Source organism: Lissotriton vulgaris, chromosome 2_1, assembly GCF_964263255.1.
Source record: "Lissotriton vulgaris chromosome 2_1, aLisVul1.2, whole genome shotgun sequence".
Classification (NCBI taxonomy): Eukaryota; Metazoa; Chordata; class Amphibia; order Caudata; family Salamandridae; genus Lissotriton; species Lissotriton vulgaris.
In genome coordinates this window covers 361,027,441-361,051,377 of record NC_141687.1, presented here as the reverse complement: position 1 = coordinate 361,051,377, position 23,937 = coordinate 361,027,441, and the positions used below count along the sequence as shown (strand labels likewise).

Sequence of the window (23,937 nt, the reverse complement as noted above, 5' to 3'; positions counted from 1 at the left end):
AAGGTGAGGAATCCACAAGGCAGATGTATCTATCAGAAACAGCGGATCGAGAATACCACGGACGGGTATTGGACTGTAGGTGGTAATGTATGCCAGGCACCAAACCCCCCCCCCCCCCACCCCCACCCCCCTTCTGTCTGTTCCCGGACGGGTTGGGCGGGGCAGTATGGAGATAAGGGGGTGGCAATGTGTGCACTTTAGATGTCCCCTGATGGGAATTCCCCAAAAGACTTGTTGAACTTTTCGTTTCTTCCTAATGTGGGATGCAAGGGTGGGGGGTGGGGTTGGGCTGCCGGCAAGTTTGGGTTGCTTCAGTGGGAGGGGGTGGACTGGGAATGCGTGAGTTGGGGTGTTGTTGGGTGAGGGAGGGGGGGTGGTCGATTTCTGACTGGAGTACAGATTGGAGGCTGCGAGTGTTACATGTAGGTTGGGATGCACTGTGGTTAGCTGGCGGGTTGGTCGCTTGAAATTGCTGTTTTGATTCACATAGCTTGTCATGGGTGATAATGCATTGGATAAAATATCGGTAATATCTTGGAATGTGCGGGGCCTAAATGATGCTAGGAAATGTAGAAATGTACTTGCATATTTAGATCGACATAATGTGAAAATAGCCTTATTGCAAGAAACTCATCTTCGTCCGCGAAGTGAGCCCAAATTTGCCAGTAAATGGGCCCACACCAGGAAATTTTCATTGTATTCCGCTTATGCTAGAGCGACTGACGTGCTGATTAAGAAATCGCTTCTATTCCAGGAACTGGGGGTGAAACTGGACGTTGAAGGGAGATATGTGATTCTGTGGGGTAGGCTGGGCACGGATGTTGTAATATTTGTGAACTGCTATGCACCCAACGTTGATACACCGGGGTTCTTCACAACACTTTGGGGTCACATACTAGAGATTGATGCCACACATTGTCTGGGGTGGGGATTTTAACCTGGCACTTAGCCCTGAGGCAGATAGATCGGACGGGAGCAGTCAGTATAATGTTCAAGCGCGGGATGCACTGCAAGGTATACTGGGGGGAGGCGGGCTTACTAGACAGCTGGAGGTTTACACATCCGGGGACTAGAGAAGGCACGCATTTCACAACACATGCGCGCACTTGGGCGCGTCTTGATTACTGCTTTGTGTCTCGAGGTCTTGGAAATGGCCTGCATAAGGTCGAGCATTTACCCAGATCTTACTCGGACCACTGCCCGGTTCTGACTACACTGACCATGCCAGGATTGAACAGGGTTAGGCCACCCTGGCGCCTGTTCCCATCTGCTCTGTTAGACCCTGTCTTTAAATTAGAACTCTGAGAAGAAATAGAGGCCTTTTTTCCCAGGAATAAGGGGTCGGTAGATAGTGTGGAAACGATTTGGGAAGCATTTAAGGTCACCATTAGAGGAGTTACCATCGCTAAAAGCTGCGGGGTGCTGCGGGACATAGTGCGTACCCTGACCAGGCTGGAATCGGAATTTAAGGCGCTCGAGAATGAGATGGTGGGAGGTAACAACCCTGCATTGAGTCAGGAATTCAAGAATAAGCTGTCAGAATTCGAGGAGGAGGCAGCCAGGAAAGTGAAATTTAGAGGTAAATACTGGGCGGCTAGGAGGTATTGCGAAGGGGAACGACCGGATAAAGTTCTCACTGCCATTACGAGACACCAGCGCTTTGGCACTCATATCCTGGAAATCAACACTAAGGAGGGTGAGAGATGTCGGGACACTGGGGAGATACAGGAGGCTTTCCTTCAACATTATAGGCAACTGTACTCCACACAGCAGGAGGGCGAAGTGGAGTTTGGGGACTTCCTAAATGACATAGCACTATGCTGGCTCAATGATGGCCACCGGGCCTTTCTTGGGGGTTGTTAGAACTGGCTATTTCTGGTAGGCTAAGGCTGACGCCAAAGCCAGGCAGAAACCACCATTCTAGTCAGGACAAGGAAGTCACACGCCAAGATAACCTCTGCTCACCCCCTTGGTAGCTTGGCACAAGCAGTAAGGCTAAACTCGGAGGCAATGTGTAAAGCATTTGCGCCAGCGCACAACAGCAACAACATACTAGGCACACCACAAGAGAGACTCCACACAAGGTTATTATAAAAATAACTTTTGTATTGTAAAAACACATCAGATAAAATCACACATATACATGGTGCCAACTGGCACGGGCAATATTCACAGGGATTATGTACACAAGACAGGGCCACAAGGGCCACTGTCATAGTCAGATATAGCACTTCTAGAATAAGAAATAATAAAACATAAAATGGTAATCACAAAGATAACAACCAGTAACCACTGGTAACAGGAACCAGGACCATACTAGGACCACCTGTACTAAGAAAGAAAAACCACCTAAGTATCACACAGCTTTAGGGGTCTAAGAAAGAATACATTACTCATGATGCAATAAACCTACATTCAGAGGAGTAGAAAAGACAACCACCTAAGAATAACCACATTTAGGGGCATAAACCAGAACACCTTACCCATGATGTATGAACACATTCAGAGGAGTAATAATAGAGCACATGATGCAATAAACTACATTCAGGGGTGCAGCGCAAGAAGACACATGATGACTAACCATTCAGAGGTGCAGCGCATGGAAAGGAAGACACATGATGCAGTAACACATTCAGAGGTGTTAAGAATAGGGCACATGATGCAATAAAATACATTCAGGGGTGCAGCGCAAGAAGACACATGATGACTAAACATTCAGAGGTGCAGCGCATGGAAAGGAAGACACATAATGCATAAACATTCAGAGGTGCCTAATAAATCAATAGCGCAAAAACACACAGTAGGCAATTACTATTTAAAAACATAGAAATCACATTGCGCCAACACTACATAAGCCACTACCTGTGGCAGTCCCTAGGCCAACTGGCCTTGTTGGGGCAAGGATGCCCTGGGTCCAAAGTCAGGGCGCGCTGCCATGCAGCGCCAGTCCGAAGTACAAAAGCCTAAACGTAGCAGTTGCCCACAAAGTGCTGGGCAACTGTGTACATCACAGAAAGGCCTAAACGTGGCAGGTGCCCACAAAGTGCTGGGCACCTGGAGAACAAAAGAACTGCGCCAGGGCCCTCACTGGCCCTTAGGAGCAAACTGCGCCCAGGCTGGAGCCACACACGCTCTGGAACACATACACTGTGCACGTTGGAGCCACACAGGCTCTGGCCAACACTGGTCAAACGTTGGAGCCACACAGGCTCTTAAAAACACATATGGCCCCTCTGAGCCACACAGGCTCTCTCAAAGCGTTGGGGCGACCCACTGCCAAACGGGGCCGCCCTGACTCTCCATTCACTTCATAGAATGCCCCCAGCGCCTCTCAGGGCGCGAAATACAAACACGAATGGGGCGGGGAGCCTCTCCGGGCTCCGTGCACGTTGGGGCGACCCACTGCCAACCGGGGCCGCCCATGAAGCCTTCATGGCTTCCTTCTGGCACTCTCGTTGGGGCGACCCACTGCCAACTGGGGCCGCCCATGAAGCCCTCATGGCTTCCCTCTCTCGAGCGCGAGCTCGCGCTACTGCGGGGGAGGGGCGGACACCGACAACGTGTCCCGGCGCCCCTCCCCTGCTCTGCCCCACTCCAGCCCAGACTCACCGGGGCTCTCGTTGCTGCCGGTCTCTCTCTCTCGCCGGGGAGCCTCGCGGTGGGGGCAGGCACCGACAAATGTGCCTCGCGCCCCCTCCGCTTCCGTCCTCAGGCCGCTCAGATGCTCTCGGCCGCTCCTCTCGCTGCAGGGCTCCCTCCGCTCACGGGAGCCCTGCAGACCAGCCGCCATCACTCGTCCTTCTTCTCTCCCCCGGGCAGCTTCTCTCCTCTCAGGCTGCGGGGGCGGGACTTCCGGCCGGCCGTGCTGGGATTGGCCGGCCGGCCATCCACTTCCGGGTCGCTGCGGGCAGCGCAGCGGCCCTTCTCCTTTAGGCAGGCAGGCGGGGAAGCATTTTAAAATATCGGCAATACCGGCGTGGGCAGCCGAAGTTGGATAAAAAGTAAGAATAAGCGAGGTGGGCACTCGCCAGGCTGGCAAAGCGCTCCTCAGCGCTAGAATCAAAAATAAAGCGCTCGAAAGCGCTATGGGCAATAAAGCGCTCCCAAAGCGCTAGAACAAAAAGTACAAAGGGTCCTTCCAGAAATGCAGCTCCACCATGCTGCACAAAGGCCCAGAGAGTCCCAGGGGGCAAAGCAAAGTCCCCCCATCAGCCCAGAAAGGCAGAGGGGTCCCCCAGGAGTCCAGGAAAGTCCATCAGGTGCCCAGGGCTGGGCAGAGCCAGGGATTCCCCTGAGCTCAAGCAGCAACAGCCCCTGGCAGATTCAAGTTGAAAACAAGAACATTTTGGAAGGGGATACAACCCCTTTTTATACAGTGCAAAACCTTTGAAGTTCTTTGAAGTCCTTTGAAGCAGGCAGTGTGAGAACCAGCTGGACTGGTTTAGAGGGAAGTCCCCTTCAGTATCAGGGACAGAGGTGTCAGTCGCCCAGCGGGAGGTGGAGCCAGCTTTGTAGTTACACAGGAACAGCCCTTCACTATCAGGTGCCATCTCCTCCCACTTCCCTGGCAGCAGATGCTGCCTTTCATCCATGGGCTGACTCAGACAACCTCCTGGGCTCTCCAGCCCCTGTCATCCTCAAACCAGACAGTCAATCCACAAGCAGGCCCATGCACTCTGGGCCAGGCTCACCAGCCAATCACACGCTAGCACCAACGTGCACAAATATGCCAACTTCCAAAAGTAGGACTTCTAGACTAGACACAGCCATGCTGCATACATCATTTTGCAGCATTCATTCTCACGAGTTCTCTCATACCAAACTCGCCCCTGCACTCCCCACACATCAGGAACTACCATGGGCATACATACTCCCCATTCATTCCTATGGGAGGGCAGGTCACTCACCACACATACAGAGAGCTCATGCACTTTACACTGTACCACAGTGAAAAAGTGCGCAGAGGCCTAAAATCACCAACACCAGGTTCCATAAATAGGCTAGGAAAACGCAAAAAGTCTAGGGGTGAACCTGCCTAATGGGCCGGGTCCAACACAACCCCCTTCCAGCCAAAACGCAGGGTAGACCAATCACACCACTGATGGGCTTCACTGCTTTGGGCGACAAAACCACGGACACGGCCTCGCACAGCAGGGACACCGTCCAGTTTTGCGCCACTCTGAACCTACATGGTTTCCTCCAAATAATAACTCTCTGACTCAACTAGGGTACCCCACTGGTACACACTAGTCATCCACAGCCAAGACCAGGCCATAGGCCATCCAAATCACAGGTCCTAACTAATCCACAGAGTGGGGGGTAGTAACCCCTGGCACACAATAGCCAGTCTCCACTCTCTCTCTCAGCGTAGCTACAACTACCACTGATCCAACAACCTAGGGACCATACCCTCAGGCTGACCAGAGGTCACGGGCAAGAATGCCCCACCCTACCTCTACTTCTGGGTTTCCGCACCCTCACAGAAAAGCACTTCACCAGAACACAATTCTCCTACCAGATCAGGACCTCACTCCATCACTGGTCTACCACCTGGAAACTATTCCACTTCTGAGGTACAAAGCACACAGCACAGTCCCTTTTCAAGCAGGTGGGGGGGACACAGCACACAGCAAAGTCCCCTTTCCTCTACCTTGGTGGAAACAACAAACTGCAGGTGAGCCCCAGAACACACAGCAAGGGCAGCCCCCTCAGTCTCTTCAGCTGATCCACTTTGGTAGAGATTCCTCTTGACCTAGAAGTTTCCTAATCTCCCAACCTAAGATCTAAACCCTCAGGTTACACCGGGATCAGAAGTAAGGACACCGTCCCTCTGCACCCCCTTCCAGTTCCAGTATGTCTCAGGCTAGACAGAGCACACGCCAGCGGCGTATCAGCGACACACTCTCCTCCAGTACTCCCTCCAGGTCAGGCCACACCCCAACCTGGCTTTCCCCCCTCCTCGGGGAACGACCTCCAGAGGCCCCACAAATGGTCAAGCACTCTAGACGGTCAAATGCTCAGTGAGCCAGGACTTCTGCACCCTCCACTTAGGAGCGGTACTGCCCAACACTAGGACCGCCGGAGTTCTGGTTACAGACACTCCCCGTCCTCTAGACACAGGAAGATCCTCCTCAAATGACCTATGTACAGCTTAGGCCCCTGACCTGGCGCTCCCTTAAGGAACCCTCCAGGCCCCGAGATAGGGTTTCAGGCCAACGTGGGACACACCGTCCCACACTCACTCCGCCTCCACTGAGACAGGGCGTGAGCTCCTACACCCCTACCATACTACTGGGACCTAGCTGGGTTACACATGAACCTCTTCCCCTTTACAGGATCATCAGATACACAAGCCACTCCTTTTGGAACCACTCCCTAATGCCTCTGCAAGACATCTAGCACACCGCCAGACATCCACCTTCCTGTCCAGTGCCTCTGCAGGACCTCCTGCACACCACCAGAGGTACACCTCTCATGCAAGCTCTTTAACAAAAAGAAAACTCACACCAACTCCTCCAGTTCAGCACATCACTCATTCGCACACTCCCCCCCCCTCGGACTGGTAAGGCAGTTTCCACCACCCCTGATCACTCAACCTGACCACACGTGACACAGGTACCAAACTCTGGGAGCGGGGAATTGGAATTAACACACTGGACACATTAAAGCTGCCACCACTGGATCCTACCACACTGGGGAATCCAGACACACACTACACTCAGGGAACAACCACCCTCCTGAGCAAGTCATTTCTCCTCACACTCCCTCTCTTCCATCTACCCACACAGGGACAGGATTTGGGATTGGACATTGGACCCAGCAAGGGATTCCTAAGCTATGGGAACCTCCCCCTCTACTGGCGTCCCGCCCTATCACTTTCTCTCATCTGCCACTAAACATAAAGCGCAGAAACACATTTGAAAATGACACTCTTGAGGAAAAAAATCAAAAACAATAATCCCAAACATGTGACTATCTGAAAAAAACAATTGCAGAGTTTTGTAATGTAGCCAGTTGTCGCTATGGCACTGCGCAAACACAAGTCCAAAATCCGCACCGCTGACCAACAATGTTAGAACTGGCTATTTCTGGTAGGCTAAGGCTGACGCCAAAGCCAGGCAGAAACCACCATTCTAGTCAGGACAAGGAAGTCACACGCCAAGATAACCTCTGCTCACCCCCTTGGTAGCTTGGCACAAGCAGTAAGGCTAAACTCGGAGGCAATGTGTAAAGCATTTGCGCCAGCGCACAACAGCAACAACATACTAGGCACACCACAAGAGAGACTCCACACAAGGTTATTATAAAAATAACTTTTGTATTGTAAAAACACATCAGATAAAATCACACATATACATGGTGCCAACTGGCACGGGCAATATTCACAGGGATTATGTACACAAGACAGGGCCACAAGGGCCACTGTCATAGTCAGATATAGCACTTCTAGAATAAGAAATAATAAAACATAAAATGGTAATCACAAAGATAACAACCAGTAACCACTGGTAACAGGAACCAGGACCTTACTAGGACCACCTGTACTAAGAAAGAAAAACCACCTAAGTATCACACAGCTTTAGGGGTCTAAGAAAGAATACATTACTCATGATGCAATAAACCTACATTCAGAGGAGTAGAAAAGACAACCACCTAAGAATAACCACATTTAGGGGCATAAACCAGAACACCTTACCCATGATGTATGAACACATTCAGAGGAGTAATAATAGAGCACATGATGCAATAAACTACATTCAGGGGTGCAGCGCAAGAAGACACATGATGACTAACCATTCAGAGGTGCAGCGCATGGAAAGGAAGACACATGATGCAGTAACACATTCAGAGGTGTTAAGAATAGGGCACATGATGCAATAAAATACATTCAGGGGTGCAGCGCAAGAAGACACATGATGACTAAACATTCAGAGGTGCAGCGCATGGAAAGGAAGACACATAATGCATAAACATTCAGAGGTGCCTAATAAATCAATAGCGCAAAAACACACAGTAGGCAATTACTATTTAAAAACATAGAAATCACATTGCGCCAACACTACATAAGCCACTACCTGTGGCAGTCCCTAGGCCAACTGGCCTTGTTGGGGCAAGGATGCCCTGGGTCCAAAGTCAGGGCGCGCTGCCATGCAGCGCCAGTCCGAAGTACAAAAGCCTAAACGTGGCAGTTGCCTACAAAGTGCTGGGCAACTGTGTACATCACAGAAAGGCCTAAACGTGGCAGGTGCCCACAAAGTGCTGGGCACCTGGAGAACAAAAGAACTGCGCCAGGGCCCTCACTGGCCATTAGGAGCAAACTGCGCCCAGGCTGGAGCCACACAGGCTCTGGAACACATACACTGTGCACGTTGGAGCCACACCGGCTCTGGCCAACACTGGTCAAACGTTGGAGCCACACAGGCTCTTAAAAACACATATGGCCCCTCTGAGCCACACAGGCTCTCTCAAAGCGTTGGGGCGACCCACTGCCAAACGGGGCCGCCCTGACTCTCCATTCACTTCATAGAATGCCCCCAGCGCCTCTCAGGGCGCGAAATACAAACACGAATGGGGCGGGGAGCCTCTCCGGGCTCCGTGCACGTTGGGGCGACCCACTGCCAACCGGGGCCGCCCATGAAGCCTTCATGGCTTCCTTCTGGCACTCTCGTTGGGGCGACCCACTGCCAACTGGGGCCGCCCATGAAGCCCTCATGGCTTCCCTCTCTCGAGCGCGAGCTCGCGCTACTGCGGGGGAGGGGCGGACACCGACAACGTGTCCCGGCGCCCCTCCCCTGCTCTGCCCCACTCCAGCCCAGACTCACCGGGGCTCTCGTTGCTGCCGGTCTCTCTCTCTCGCCGGGGAGCCTCGCGGTGGGGGCAGGCACCGACAAATGTGCCTCGCGCCCCCTCCGCTTCCGTCCTCAGGCCGCTCAGACGCTCTCGGCCGCTCCTCTCGCTGCAGGGCTCCCTCCGCTCACGGGAGCCCTGCAGACCAGCCGCCATCACTCGTCCTTCTTCTCTCCCCCGGGCAGCTTCTCTCCTCTCGGGCTGCGGGGGCGGGACTTCCGGCCGGCCGCGCTGGGATTGGCCGGCCGGCCATCCACTTCCGGGTCGCTGCGGGCAGCGCAGCGGCCATTCTCCTTTAGGCAGGCAGGCGGGGAAGCATTTTAAAATATCGGCAATACCGGCGTGGGCAGCCGAAGTTGGATAAAAAGTAAGAATAAGCGAGGTGGGCACTCGCCAGGCTGGCAAAGCGCTCCTCAGCGCTAGAATCAAAAATAAAGCGCTCGAAAGCGCTATGGGCAATAAAGCGCTCCCAAAGCGCTAGAACAAAAAGTACAAAGGGTCCTTCCAGAAATGCAGCTCCACCATGCTGCACAAAGGCCCAGAGAGTCCCAGGGGGCAAAGCAAAGTCCCCCCATCAACCCAGCAAGGCAGAGGGGTCCCCCAGGAGTCCAGGAAAGTCCATCAGGTGCCCAGGGCTGGGCAGAGCCAGGGATTCCCCTGAGCTCAAGCAGCAACAGCCCCTGGCAGATTCAAGTTGAAAACAAGAACATTTTGGAAGGGGATACAACCCCTTTTTATACAGTGCAAAACCTTTGAAGTTCTTTGAAGTCCTTTGAAGCAGGCAGTGTGAGAACCAGCTGGACTGGTTTAGAGGGAAGTCCCCTTCAGTATCAGGGACAGAGGTGTCAGTCGCCCAGCGGGAGGTGGAGCCAGCTTTGTAGTTACACAGGAACAGCCCTTCACTATCAGGTGCCATCTCCTCCCACTTCCCTGGCAGCAGATGCTGCCTTTCATCCATGGGCTGACTCAGACAACCTCCTGGGCTCTCCAGCCCCTGTCATCCTCAAACCAGACAGTCAATACACAAGCAGGCCCATGCACTCTGGGCCAGGCTCACCAGCCAATCACACGCTAGCACCAACGTGCACAAATATGCCAACTTCCAAAAGTAGGACTTCTAGACTAGACACAGCCATGCTGCATACATCATTTTGCAGCATTCATTCTCACGAGTTCTCTCATACCAAACTCGCCCCTGCACTCCCCACACATCAGGAACTACCATGGGCATACATACTCCCCATTCATTCCTATGGGAGGGCAGGTCACTCACCACACATACAGAGAGCTCATGCACTTTACACTGTACCACAGTGAAAAAGTGCGCAGAGGCCTAAAATCACCAACACCAGGTTCCATAAATAGGCTAGGAAAACGCAAAAAGTCTAGGGGTGAACCTGCCTAATGGGCCGGGTCCAACAGGGGTCCTCTAGAGGTGGAGGAAATACGGGGCGCCATCATGTCCCTGAGCAATGGTAAAGCGACAGGATTAGATGACCTTCCGGCTGAGTTCTACAAGTGTTATATAGACACGATGGCGCCTGTACTGAAGGAAGTCTTTGAGGAGTCACTGGAGGTGGGGAAATTGTCTTCATGTAATCGGTCTCTACGACCGTGTAGATGTCGTCTTCGGCGGCAGCGTTGTCCTCTTCCTCCGAGGACATCCCCAGCTCGTACAGCGATGGCGTCGGGCCTTTTCCTTTTCCTTTGAGGGTGGCGTGCGCTACCCTCTGGCTCTTCCTTACACGAAGGGTCTTCGGGGAGAAGACGGAGCAGGTGTTGCAGTCTTCGCTTCTGTGGTCTACCGGTAGGCAAAGGTTGCAAACCGGGTGCTGGTCTTTCTGCGCGAACTTGTGGTGGCAGTTAGGGCAGAACTTTAACGGCGTGTTGTCCATCATCGAGTGTTTAGGCCTCCCTGGCCACGCGAACGTCGAAGTCCTCGATGAATTCTCCTTCCTTTCGCCGGGCAGTGTTCGGCGAAGTCTTTCGTAGTCTTCTTCCTTCGATATCTTCTTCAATTTCAATCTTTTCCTAGTACTTTCTCCAAAAATGTCTGGAGCCCAACGGGAACGATCCAGACCCGACCGCGGAAAAAAGAATCTGAAGATGGCGCCCAAGGCTGGGAGCTTCCGCAGGAAGCATGCCGACGTCACCGGAAATACACCCAAGAAGGGGTGACGCCGACGCCCACCTTGGCGACGAAAAAAAAAAAAAAACAAAGAAAAGACTACGAATCCGGACCCAACCACAAGACCGCAGAATATGCACAGCATAGTGAATCCAGAAAGATTCACGCTGTAAAACTAGGAGATATGGATGAGACAGACTGGAACGCTGCACTGGCGTCTCCGAAGGAGGCGGGCATTTCGGCTAGATTCCGACTGGTGCAGCTTTGGATACTGCACCGGGTATACTTCACGAGGACTACACTACACAAGCTACACAGGGCAAACCATCCGTATTGTCTTATGGGCTGCGGAGAGGAAGGTACCTTCCTGCATACACTCTGGGACTGCCCGATCATCGCCGACTACTGGCGGCAGGTAATGGGCACCATCTCCCAAACTCTAGAGGTATCTCTAACACCTGACCCTCGTATGTGCCTGCTGAGTGTTTGGAACCCGAATGACCTAACACGCCAGGGTCAATTATGGGACGTTGCAGGTATCATGGTCGCCAAGCAGGATATAGTACAGAGATGGGGGGCGGTGGACACGCCGACTTTGGCGCAATGGTGCAGGAATATGGATGTGCTTATGGTGACTGAACGAGCGGTGTACAAAATGAGAGCTAATCCTCGCAAGTGGAATAAGGTCTGGCTACCCTGGAATAGTTACCGGGGAGACTTGTGTGAACTATTGATGGAGGAAGACATTGACAGCTCAGAGGACGAGCAGGAGGTACACTGAATAGCTCTAGTGAATGACTGATGACAGTGATGGGATGGTACAGTAGGAGCTGATAGATTGACCGAGCAGTTGCTTTAAGGGAACCTCAGGGTTGGGATGGGTGCTGTAACTGTCTAAACTGAACCGTCAGTGTAGATGACTGGTTGGCTGATTGTGATACTGAAGCTGTCTACCACACTATTGAGTCACAAGTTATGTTATGTTTGCAAAAATATAAAAGTGAGACGAACTTGATTCTGACAAGGAAATGATGTCGCATTCATTGCTGTTATGTTAGAATTCGCTGCCGGACCGAAGGTTGTCGGCTGAAAAGCTGTGTATTATTTATTCTAGACGATAGTTATGTGCTGCAGCCGGCCTCCAGGTTGTAGGCATCATGCTGTGTACAGTTGGCAAATATCAAAAGTCTTGCGCCAAAAAAAAAATTATAATTCCATCATTTAGTATCTGAATTAGAATCATTCAAGGATGACTTTCAATGCATGAAAGGACTGTCAGAAAAAGTGAAATAGTGTGACTTTTTTGTGAATAGTGCTCAAGTGAGTGAAAGAATATACAATGTAATAAACATTCCTATGTTCAAATATATACAAGTGTTGTAATGGCCAGATGTTGATTCTAAACCAAGGATTCCTAGTGTTCCTATCTGGATCCTGGTTGTACTGGGCCTATGATATTCGTCGACGTTTCGCCGCTGGTGCGCCCCAATGGGTGGTCGCGGCGGGTCTTTCTCAAGACAAGAAGATGACAGTTGTTGTTTCAGACCAGCAAGTCTCAGCCTGAATCAAAAAGCGGTGCAGTGGCCAGTCATATCTGGCTACTCGAGATTGATCTGCGGTCAAGGAGATATCATAGGCCCAGAACAACAAGGATCCAGGTTATCAGCCTGGGGTTGATAAGTGGGACCACATAGGTATCTAGGTAGTGAAGGACCTGGTCAAGAAGGGGGTTCTACTCACATTTGGGGAGCTTCAGAGCCAATTTAACATGGCTCAAGGGGAAATGTACACATACTTGCAAATTAGGCACGCGATCCTGTTGGCTTTTCTGTCCCTTAAAGATATACCAGACTTGTCCCCATTGGAGGACCGGCTGTTGGATGGGCCTTTGAGCTCCAAAGCGATATCTCTCACATATAAAAAGTTGTGTAATAATTTACCAGACACCTTTCCAAAGCTTAGGGAGAAGTGGCAGGATGACTTGGGCCCAATAAGTGATGAGGACTGGCAGGTGGCTCTTATGTCCCCTCGGGAGGCAACCATCACAAAGAAACTCAGGCTCATACAGCTTAGGATACTTCACAGATCATTCATGACAGGGAAGACCTTAGCAAAAATAGGCTCCAGACCTAAAGATTTATGTCTGAGGGGATGTGAACAGCAGTTCACTGAAAAAAGAGGGGGGATCCCGATATTGTATCCAATCTGGGAAAGGGGAGTAAGCCAAAAAAACAGGATGTGTCCCAACTAAACACAGACAGTTATGTCAGTATAACAAATTATACCACCAGGTAAAATAAATGCCACCTTTTATCATATTCTGTGGAGCTGCCCAAAGATACGTATCCTCTGGGAGGGAGCTTCAGAGCATATGCAGTTGGCCTTGAGTAAGGAGGTAGTGTTGACACCGCAACTGGGACTGCTGAACATATGGGAGGCGACGGATCTCACGGATATCGAACATCAATTCACAACACTGGGATACACGTTGGTTAAACGAGAGCTGGCAAGAGGATGGGGGGGATCCAACCCGCCGACCATTACCGGATGGGCAAATGAGCTCGATAGGTGCATGGTGGCAGAAACCGAAGATTTTGTGCCCTGAAAAGTGGGATCGGAAGTGGTCAATGTGGAATGAGTATCGAGGAGATATTTGTGTGTCCCCTATGGTGGAATTGGAGATGCATAGACTTACTGAATATGATGAGAATGCGTGATGTATATTCTGTATTAATGTTTGCCCAGACGTCATATTGCTGGATTTGCTAATATCATCTAATTATATCTGTATGGCTGTAATTAAACCAATAAACTCATTTTTTAAAATAAATAAATAAATAAAACAGACCTGCTCCGAGTCGTGTCGTTTCTAGGTCCAGCTGGTCATTCCTGAACACCACATCATGCAGCTCTGACGTAGACTCTGCCAGCTTATTACACATCTAAAAAATAAATATTGGTTCTAGTAAGAGGAGGGCATAAACAAGGAAGTAAAGCAATCTGTTAAGCACTGCTCATCTATATGTACCAATAGGTATTGTTAAAGAAGTCCAAAGATGAAAGATTACAAGTACCAACAGCCAGGCAAGGGAAAGAGATTGGGGACCACAACAAAAATCAAACAGGTCCAGTCAACCAAAAAGTCATGAGAAGTCCAGAATTTCTTACTCCATCACATCTGAATCAAGAGTACCAGAAATAAGTCCCCCATAGCTGGGGAGTAGAATTACAAAATGTTGTAAGGACAGATGCCAGGAGTTTGAAGAGACACAACAACCATAAGTCAAATGGTGCCTAGCCACTTCTGAATTTACTACAGGCTAGATGTATTCTGCATTGAGTCGGTGACTGACTCAGAGCACAGCCAATCACAAAAGAAAAGAAAAACAACAGAAGCTAGCAAAAAAGCCTTACGTTCTAAGCAGTGACTATACAGGACCAGTATGGGTGCCAATAGTGAGCAAAGGAAACATAGCAAATCACCACCACAGAGGAAAAATGTTTTGAAGCAAAAGGCGGTCAGACATGGAGAGGGATGCAGGGAGGAAGTGGAGGAATCTGCCATGTAAACAAAGACCAAGGATAGATACAAACGCCAACTAAGCCTGTGGCTCTACTAAAACAAATTCCATTTCAAGAAGCATACAGGATAAGGGTCCCACTTGCCTTCTGCTTCTCCAGGATGGCCTGATCCATATCGTATCTCAAGGTAGCCTGTTCCTGAAGCACTGTTTGCATGCGCTCCGTCATCTGATTCATAATGTGCAGGTGATGATTCAAGAGCTCCTGAGATTCTTTACACTGTGGGTGGGAAACCGGTTATGGTCAAACATTTACACACAGTCAATCACTTCAACATATGTTGGGAAATCTAGGTCTTAGAGCACCAAGTCATAAATATGGAGTTTTTTCTCAAAAGGTTGTGGGATGCACATAAAAGAAATAAATACCTGGTCACCTAAGCTGCTGATATTGGATCGACAATATTTATCATTTACATTATGCACCCAATCAAAGAATCTATGGTTGTGGGTTTGCTCTGCAGATTGCTGTAATCTAATGGAGGTGACCGAGAGCTTTACAGTGGGTTCAATTTCCATGAACAATTTCAGAATAGAAAGTGAAAAAGCAAGATTTACTATGGTATGGTGTTCTATCAAGAGTAAGAAGTCCCTATGAAGTGATTGTAATGTCTGTGTCTTAAGGATAAGTTACTTACCTGTAATTGTAGTTCTCTTCCAGGGGTATCCTCATCAAAGTCATAAGCACTGTATATTTCCGCCCATGTGCGGGGACCCCGGAAATAATAAAAAAAGTATATATGAAAAAAAAATTTTGTATACAAAGGAGGCGACACAACCAGGATACTTTTAAGCCTTCTTTATTAAGACTTCACCCCACCAACGCGTTTCAGCCACAACTGGCCTTGCTCACGGTCCGGACCGTGAGCAAGGCCAGTTGTGGCTGAAACGCGTTGGTGGGGTGAAGTCTTAATAAAGAAGGCTTAAAAGTATCCTGGTTGTGCCGCCTCCTTTGTATACAAAAAATTTCCTTGGGTCAGGATCCGACCCCTGGGCGGAGCACACACTGCGGAGTGCTCTCGTTTGGCTACAGGATCACTTTGTGTATCGATAATTATATATATATATATATATATATATAAAAATACAGCTCTATGTATGTACAAACATATATCATTTTTTCTCATACCAATGCAACTCACATCTAGGACGCTAAACAATGTAATAAAATACATACACTGCATTTGCAAACATACATAATATATGTATAAAAACACATGAGGGCAAGAAGCACTTGAAGTCCATTTTTAATGAGTAAACCTCATGAGTAAACTGCAAAAGAAAAACAGGCATTGTTAGCCTACAGGCTGCTGTGCAAACCAAATTAGAAAATGAAAGCAATCTTCCATAAAACTAGAACTGAGCCTTTAAGGCAGCCATGACCCCTAGCTTCCCATCATGCCTCAGGGGTGACAGGTCAGTTCTTTGCGTAACCCTGAAGATCAGGGCACCAAAATAATATTTAACAATGACAATCGGGAGGCGTGGTCTGCAGCCGAGAGGAATGGCCGTGTTCGGAAGCGGCTCCTCGGCCCTCGACGATATTTCCGGCACTAATCATCAGCATGTGCGTCCAATTCCCCCTACATCTAGGGGTATTGATTCTCTGGCCAACTGGACTTCAACATTTGCTCTCCGTACGCCTCCGAGCTCCAGTGGTCGCGGCTGGTCCCAGAGGCTCCACTGTCTCTCGGCCTCAAAATGGCGGCCGCGGCTGCCGACCGCTGTGGTGCCTGACTCCGGGACTGCTGCTGGAGCCTGGGTGCCGCTGCGGTGACGATCCGGCTGTGGTGAAGCTTCGGGAGACGACTGCCTGCTGTCCCAAGCAGGTCCCATCCTGCTAGTCCAGGTGCACGCCAACTACAGCTGCTGGAAGTGGTCCCCCCCTGGTACTTGGGGCTAAAATCACGCGAGTCCCCGGCTTTGGGCCACCGCCGGGGACCGCTTAATACTGCCTGAAACCGACTTAACTGCCTGAGCTGGCCATCGCCTGCTACACCGACCGATTGGCCTACCCCATAACCCCTCTGTTGTATGGTGGGGGCCGTGTATCGCGATGTGGCGCTCTGTAGGGCCGCCTCGGCCATGAGAAGTCGGCGCAGACTGGGGCTTGATCTTGCGACTATGGAGGTGGGTCCTACGACCTAGTACTGCAGGCTCACGTGAACTGCCTTTGCACACCCCGACTTCTGGAGAACGCTGAGGTTGGGGTGGCTCACTCTGGGGGGGCCCCTGCCTCCTTTGCCCCGAGGGTACAGACAGGACGCTGTAGCCGGGTAATTGCTGTCTATTGCCTCAAACCTGGCCCTTGAACACACTAGAGGATCGCCCTGGCACTCCGCCACACGGCTTATTGATTGCGTGAGCTCTACCTCTGATTGTGGATTTCAATAACGTGGCCTGGTCCCGGGGCGCCCCCCCTCTCCTCCTGGACGGACTGGCTGGACTCCCTCCTGTGTGGGGCACCTATGCACGCGGCCTGTGGCCTGCTTCATAGTGAGTGGCACGCTTGCATTCCCCTACACACTGCTGTTGCTTTGCTCCTTTTCCCCTGCGCACGCCTGGGCCTTAGACAGTCTGGTGGCGGCAACCCAGTGGGGGTGGTGGCGGATTGCCCGGACTGGGGGATTGGGGACCACCTCCTGTCTGACCGTGATTAGACCCGCGCCACTGGACTACACCGTGCTTGTTGGCTTTCACGATGGCTTCCAATAAAGGCAACAGACCGTCCAATCAGAGACCGATCAATAAACTATCATGGGGATCTAAGGGTGAGAACAAGAAGGCAAACCCCGAGACTGCTCCTAAAACCGCATCCCCTCCTCCGGCAACACAAACCTCCACACTGGAAGATGTGATGGAGGCGATAGCTGGTGTCCGCTCATCGCTGGAGACCCGCATAGACTCAGTGAACATAGAGGTTACCCTACTGCGTGCAGATCTCCGCAAAATGAACTCCAAAGTACGAGACATAGAAATTAAAACCACAGCACCAATAGATGACACCTCCACCCTCCAACAACAGGTGACCCAACTCAAAAAAAGGGCTGCAAATGGGAGAGCTCCTAGACGATTAGGAAGGACGCGCAAGGCGCGACAACCTCCGCATCCTAGGGGTTCCGGAACGGATGGAGGGGCCGACCACTGATCTCTTTGTCGAAAATTTGATCCTGAAACATCTCCAGCCAAAACAACTGTCTAATTATTTCTCCATAGAGCGGGCACACAGGGTCCCGGGAGGTAGGCCGAAACCAGGCGCTCCCCCCGCCCCATAATTGCTCAGGTGTTTAACTTCCGAGACCGTGACGTCATCCTTCAAACGGCACGAGCGGGCCACCCCTGCGCCTGGAGAACGCTCAGATCACGCTCTTCCCCGACTTCACGGTGAAAGTTCAGGGTCGTCGCGCAGTTTTCTTGAAGTCAAAAAGGCACTCCGTGCTAAGAACATAAAGTACGCCATGCTGTTTCACGCTAAACTACGCGTGGAGTCGGAAGGCAAGACATGGTTCTTTGTATCCCCTGCAGAGGTCTGGGACTGGCTCGAGGGAAGGCGTCAATCAGGTACCACTCCGAATCACCGCCGAGGATCGGACAATCATTCCGGCCCGAGCTTGCTCCAGGAGAGCCAGGATTTGTTCACCGAAGGCAATCAGGATGACCAGTGACGTTTTCAGTTGCCCGGTCCTTCTTCGATGGTCGGTCAAGATGTTGTCCCAAGAACCGCCTGAGCCCTTTTACCGGCCTTGTATCGTCTGGTTTGTGTTCTCCCATGGTTGCCATGCATTCCTTTCTTTGGTCCGGACACTATGGACCGTCCAGTTTTTTCATTGTTTTTTGTACTATGTAAATGCCACTGCTGATATAAGTTGACTTAAGACGCACTAGGCTCCATCATCTTGTAGACTTTTGGCGAGGGCACTCCTGGCTCTCCACACACCCTGTATATGTTTGGGAGGGCGACAGGCACTCTGCCTAGTTGGGGAGTGGATAGTTTCAAGTCCGCAGGCAGGGGGGTAGGGTGGGGGGTTGGATTGAGAGGGAGGGGGGTCCTTGGGTGTTTTTTTTTGGTTTTGTTGGTTTTCTTTGGCGCGTACAGCAGAGTCTTCCCTTGTCACAATTCACATCTCCTACAGGGCACAATCATGGCGTGTCAGCTCCTTCAGGTATCATCTAGTCCCCGAGAGGTCCGGAGACCCCCAGATCTTGCGTTCCTCATCATGGCCATTCGGCAGTGTATGTTGCCTCTCCTCTTGACACACCTACACAGACCCCACATTATCCACCATCATGCCACGGACCCTCTCTAGGAACATCACGATAATGTTGTGGAATGTTAACGGGTTGGGGCGCAAAATAAAACGTGGTATAGTCCTTCAATACCTAAGACGCCACTTCCCGACATCGTATTGTTGCAGGAAACGTACTTAGTGGCCAACACTTGTCAAGCACTTCAGAGAGGAGGCTACAGACTACTGGTACACGCGGGGTTCACCTCTGGATCCCGCGGCACGGGGATTCTTGTTAAAAAGAATTTAGCACTAACTTACACGAAGATGTGGGCTGACCCTCTGGGCCGCTTTGCACTCGTTGAGGCCGCATGGGAGGGACGTCCTCTGACCCTCGTATCGGCATACCTCCCACCAACCCTAGGTCGAGACTCCCTCAGAGAACTGGGCACCCGGCTGATAGGCCTCCCCACCGGCACACTTCTCATTGGGGGAGACTTTAACATGACAATGAGTGATGAACTTGACCGACATCCTAGGCGCAGCTCACACAGGCATATTTCTGACCTCTCAGACTTTGTACAGGCGATGGGACTTGAGGATGTTTGGCGAACCCACTATCCAGAAACGCCCTATTTCAAGCACTACTCTAATGCACACAACAGCATGTCCCGGATTCACTATTTCTTCTGCCCCACAATAGACATTGGCTTCTTCACACGGCCAAAGGGCCTTCCCCGGGGCATCTCTGATCACTCTCCTCTTAGTGTAGATCTAACATATCACCGCCATTACACCCGAGGTCCCATCATCATCAATCCTTGGCTTCTGCGGATTCCGGACATCAAAGATAGCCATAGAGCAAACCGACTTCTACTTTGAGGAAAACGTTGGATCAGTGAGCTCAGCATTTACAATCTGGGAGGCATACCTAGCGGTTATTAAGGGTGCGGCATTAGCACTTACAATGGGATATCTACAGAAGCACAACGAACAGATCCACCAGGCCGAATCTGATCTTCACAGTCTTGAAAAGTCCCATAGCGCTGCCCCCTCGGAAGAGACGGCTCGCCGTCTCCGAGTCCAGCAAATCGTCTATAATGCACTGGCACAGGAAAAGGCACAGGCTCGGTTACTCCACACACGCCACCGCGTATACGAATTCAGTGACAGTGCGGGGAAGATGCTTGCGTGGCTGGAACAGCGTGAACAGGGAACTAGATGGGTATCATCATAGTAAGACCGGATTGGTCCTCGACCGTGGATACACAGGAAATAGCGGAGGCTTTCGCCGACCATCTGGAGCTAATCTATACAGCTGGAGCGCATTACACCTCGGAGGAGTCCAGACAACTCCTAGAGTAGATGCTCCTACACACCCTCTCAGAGACTGAAAAAGAGATTCTGGACGCCAACATTACGGAGGACGAGCTAACTACGGGCACTTATTGCCGTTAACTCTGGCAAGGCTATGGGTCCTAACGGAGTTACCATCGAATTTCTGAAAGGTGTGGCTCCCGTAATTGTCCCTCATCTAAAAAACATGTTTGTAGACAGCCGGGATAGTGGTACCCTGCCGCTCGATCAAAGACTGGCCTCCATAGCGGTCATCCTCAAGCTGAATAAACCACCCACCGATTGCGGTTCTTATAGACGATCTCTCTGATTAGTGTGGAGGCCAAGATCCTGGCTAAGCTTCTGGCTAATCGCCTCCTCGTCGTGCTTCCCTCCCTAATCCATGATGACCAATCGGTTTCCTTCCGAGACGAAACACAGCCCTGAACCTACGAAGGGTCAACAATGTTCTGAGTCGGCAACCTACTATACAACAAGATGCCGCCATTCTGTCCCTTGACGCCACGACGGCATTCGATTTGATCGAGTGGTCTTATCTCTTTGAGGTCCTGCGCAGATTTGGCTTCTGACCCAAGTTTATCCAATGGGTACGACACCTGTATACAGATTTATTGGGCCAAGTGCGGGTCAACAACCATACGTCTCGACGGTTTAGACTCCACAGGGGAACCCGACAGGGATGCCCCTTGTCACCACTACTGTTTGCCCTCACTTAGGAACCCCTGGCCCACTGGGTCCGCACAGACGTTTCCATTAGAGGCCTCCAATGGACCGACAAGATCACAGACAAAATCTCCCTCTATGCCGATGACATCCTGGTATATGTAACTTCCCCCCGGTCCTCTATTAATAGTCTATTCCATGTCCTCACCAATTTAGGGAAATATTCGGGCTATTCGATCAACTGGTCTAAATCGACATTCTACATGCTACACGGCCCCCCGCCCAAGCTGCCCCGAGGGTTTTCCATCATGGTGGCCTCAGACGGATTTAAATATCTAGGTATCTTTGTTACACCAGATCCGGAAGTGTTCCATGATCGGAACCTATTGGGTCCCCTACGCAGGCTACACAGTGACGTAGCCCACTGGCGATCTCTCCTACTCTCCCTCCCTTGCAGGGCGGCCTTATTTAAAATGTTGGCGCTCCCGCGTTTCTTGTACGCCCTGCAAAACTGTCCATTTTCGGTCCCTGACTCCTATTTACGCCCATATGTTCTTATCTCTCTCTTTTCACTTGCTCCGCCTGGAGTGTTACGCCTACTGTATTCATTGCAATTATGTGATTTTACTATATATAATGTATGATGTTAATAAAGCGTTAGATATCCCTTCCTGAACCTTAGTGGTGATGGAACCCGATTCTCCCCTGGCTCGAGCCATTGGCCATTGAAATAAAGCCTTTTTGACTCAGATATGGCCATTGAAATAAAGCCTTTTTGACTCAGATACCACGGACTCTGCCTCTCATTATATGAGCTATTCCTATTGATATTAATGTATAGAAAAATGTCCAGGTAATTTTCTTTACCACATGGTGGGGCAGCCCGTATCGCCCTCCATAAACTCACCCAAAGTTGGTATGACGGAGGCATCGCCTTGCCTAATCTGCGCCTTTAGTATTGGTTGTCGCAATCGGTGGCCATCAATCGCTGGATACATGGCTCGCCCATGAATCAGGCCTTCCTCCTTGACCGATGTCAGACCAGGCGGGAAGGTTATTTGGGGGCTCTTTACAGCAAACCGGTCAGGAAAAGGTATGTTGGACCCATGGCACACACGGTCACAATATGGCATACAGCCTAAGAGTGTATGGGGTGGTCGGACAAACTTACCAAAGCGACAACACTATGGTCGTCGCAACAACTGGGCTCCCTTTGCTTCCTTCACGGGTTCGATAAATGGGGCACGATAGGGATTTTGACGGTGGGTGACTTAGTACATAGGGGCAAGCTACTGACATTCGCGGACCTACAGACCAAACACTCCCTTGCACTGACAGAATCTTTCCGCTATCTCCAAATCAAACATGCCATCCTCACCGCCATCCCTGACCTCGCCTCCATACCCGAGATTTCCCCCCTGGAGGATAGACTCCTATTTGAACCTCTCCCTGCAAAGGCCATATCCTATACTTACCGTAAGCTCTGTAACAATCTCCCCGACACCTTCCAACCACTACGGGACAAATGAGAGGAAGACCTGGGTCTCTTAGAAGATGAGGAATGGCGGGCGGCCCTAATGTCCCTAGGGAAACAGCGATCAACCATCGGTTCCGACTAATCCGAACCAAACAGCACCGAGACCGCCCTCATCGCAGCCACAGACGACATCAGAACACTACTCGACAACGGGGAAACAGCTGCCCTCATCCTCCTGGACCACTCCGCAGCGTTTGATGCGGTCTGTCATAGCACCCTACTACAACGCCTCAGCAACGCCGGGATACAAGGAAAAGCATTGGATTGGATCATCTCGTTCCTTGCGGGGAGAACCCAGAGAGTCCGTCTCCCCCCTTTCAGGTCAGAGGCCACCGAAGTCATCTGCGGCGTACCACAAGGATCATCGCTCAGCACCACCCTCTTCAACGTCTACATGAGCCCCCTCCCATCCATCGCACGCCAACACAACCTCAACATCATCTCCTACGCTGACGACACACAGCTGATCCTTTCCCTCACCAAAGACCCTAACACCGCCAAAACCAACCTACACGAAGGGATGAAAGACGTAGCCGAATGGATGAAGAACAGCTGAATAAAACTGAATCCTGACAAGACGGAAGTCCTCATACTAGGATCATCCCCCTCCGCATGGGACGACTCATGGTGGCCACCGGCACTGGGCAGCGCACCCAAACCAACGGATCATGCTCGCAACTTGGGATTCATCCTAGACTCCTCCCTCTCGATGACCAGACAAGTCAACGCCGTCTCAACATACTACGTATGCTCAAAAAGATCTTCCGCTGGATCCCCACCGAAACAAGAATGACAGTCACCCAAGCACTTGTCACAAGCCGACTGGACTACGGAAACACCCTCTTCGCCGGACCCATAGTTAAATTACAGAAAAAACTCCAACGCATTCAGAACGCCTCCGCCCGACTCATCCTAAACATACCCCGCCACAATCACATATCCGGTCACCTGAGAGACCTCCACTGGCTCCCCGTAAACAAGAGAATAACGTTCCGTCTCCTCACCCACGCACACAAAGCTCTCTACGACCTAGGGCCTAAATACCTCAACACGAGCCTGACCTTTTACACCCCCACCCGCCAACTACGATCGTCCAATCAAGCCCTCGCCGCGATTCCATGCATACGAAGAGCTACCATGGGTGGAAGATCTTTCTCCTTCTTAGTGGCCAAAACCTGGAATTCTCTCCCCACCCACATCCGTCTTACACAGAACCACCTCTCCTTCAGAACACAACTCAAAACCTGGTTGTTTGACAAGTAGCGAGCTCCCCCCCTTCAAGCGCCTTGAGACCCTCTGGGTGAGTAGTGCCCTATACAAATTTTAACTTGACTTGACATGTCCGCTCCCATACTGGCCAAAATTGGAAGGCGCCCTGACGCATTGTGTCTAAGGGGTTGCGGCTTACCTGGTACCTTCCATCACATCCTATGAGACTGCCCGGTAATACACCAATTCTGGGGGGGGAACAGTTCGTAAAATGAGAAACTCCCTGGGTAAGCCAGTCCCACTGTCGCCAAAAGAAAGTGTCCTTAATATATGGGGGCCACGGACCTGAACGAACTGGAACTACAGTGGACGGCATTGGGTTTTCCTGCT

At 50.9% G+C, this 23,937-nt stretch overlaps 1 protein-coding gene across 1 annotated transcript in view; it reads right to left on the bottom strand.

Moving 5' to 3' along the window:
• The window catches only part of SPAG5 (sperm associated antigen 5), a 643,746-nt gene that overhangs the window by 460,049 nt on the left and 159,760 nt on the right, over nucleotides 1-23,937 (bottom strand). Inside the window, exons 11-12 of the mRNA XM_086955159.1 lie at nucleotides 14,642-14,776; nucleotides 13,824-13,917 (exon numbers count right to left, since the gene is read on the bottom strand). Of these exons, the coding sequence (XP_086811285.1) occupies nucleotides 13,824-13,917; nucleotides 14,642-14,776 (229 nt within the window). The remainder of the gene's footprint in view (nucleotides 1-13,823; nucleotides 13,918-14,641; nucleotides 14,777-23,937) is intronic.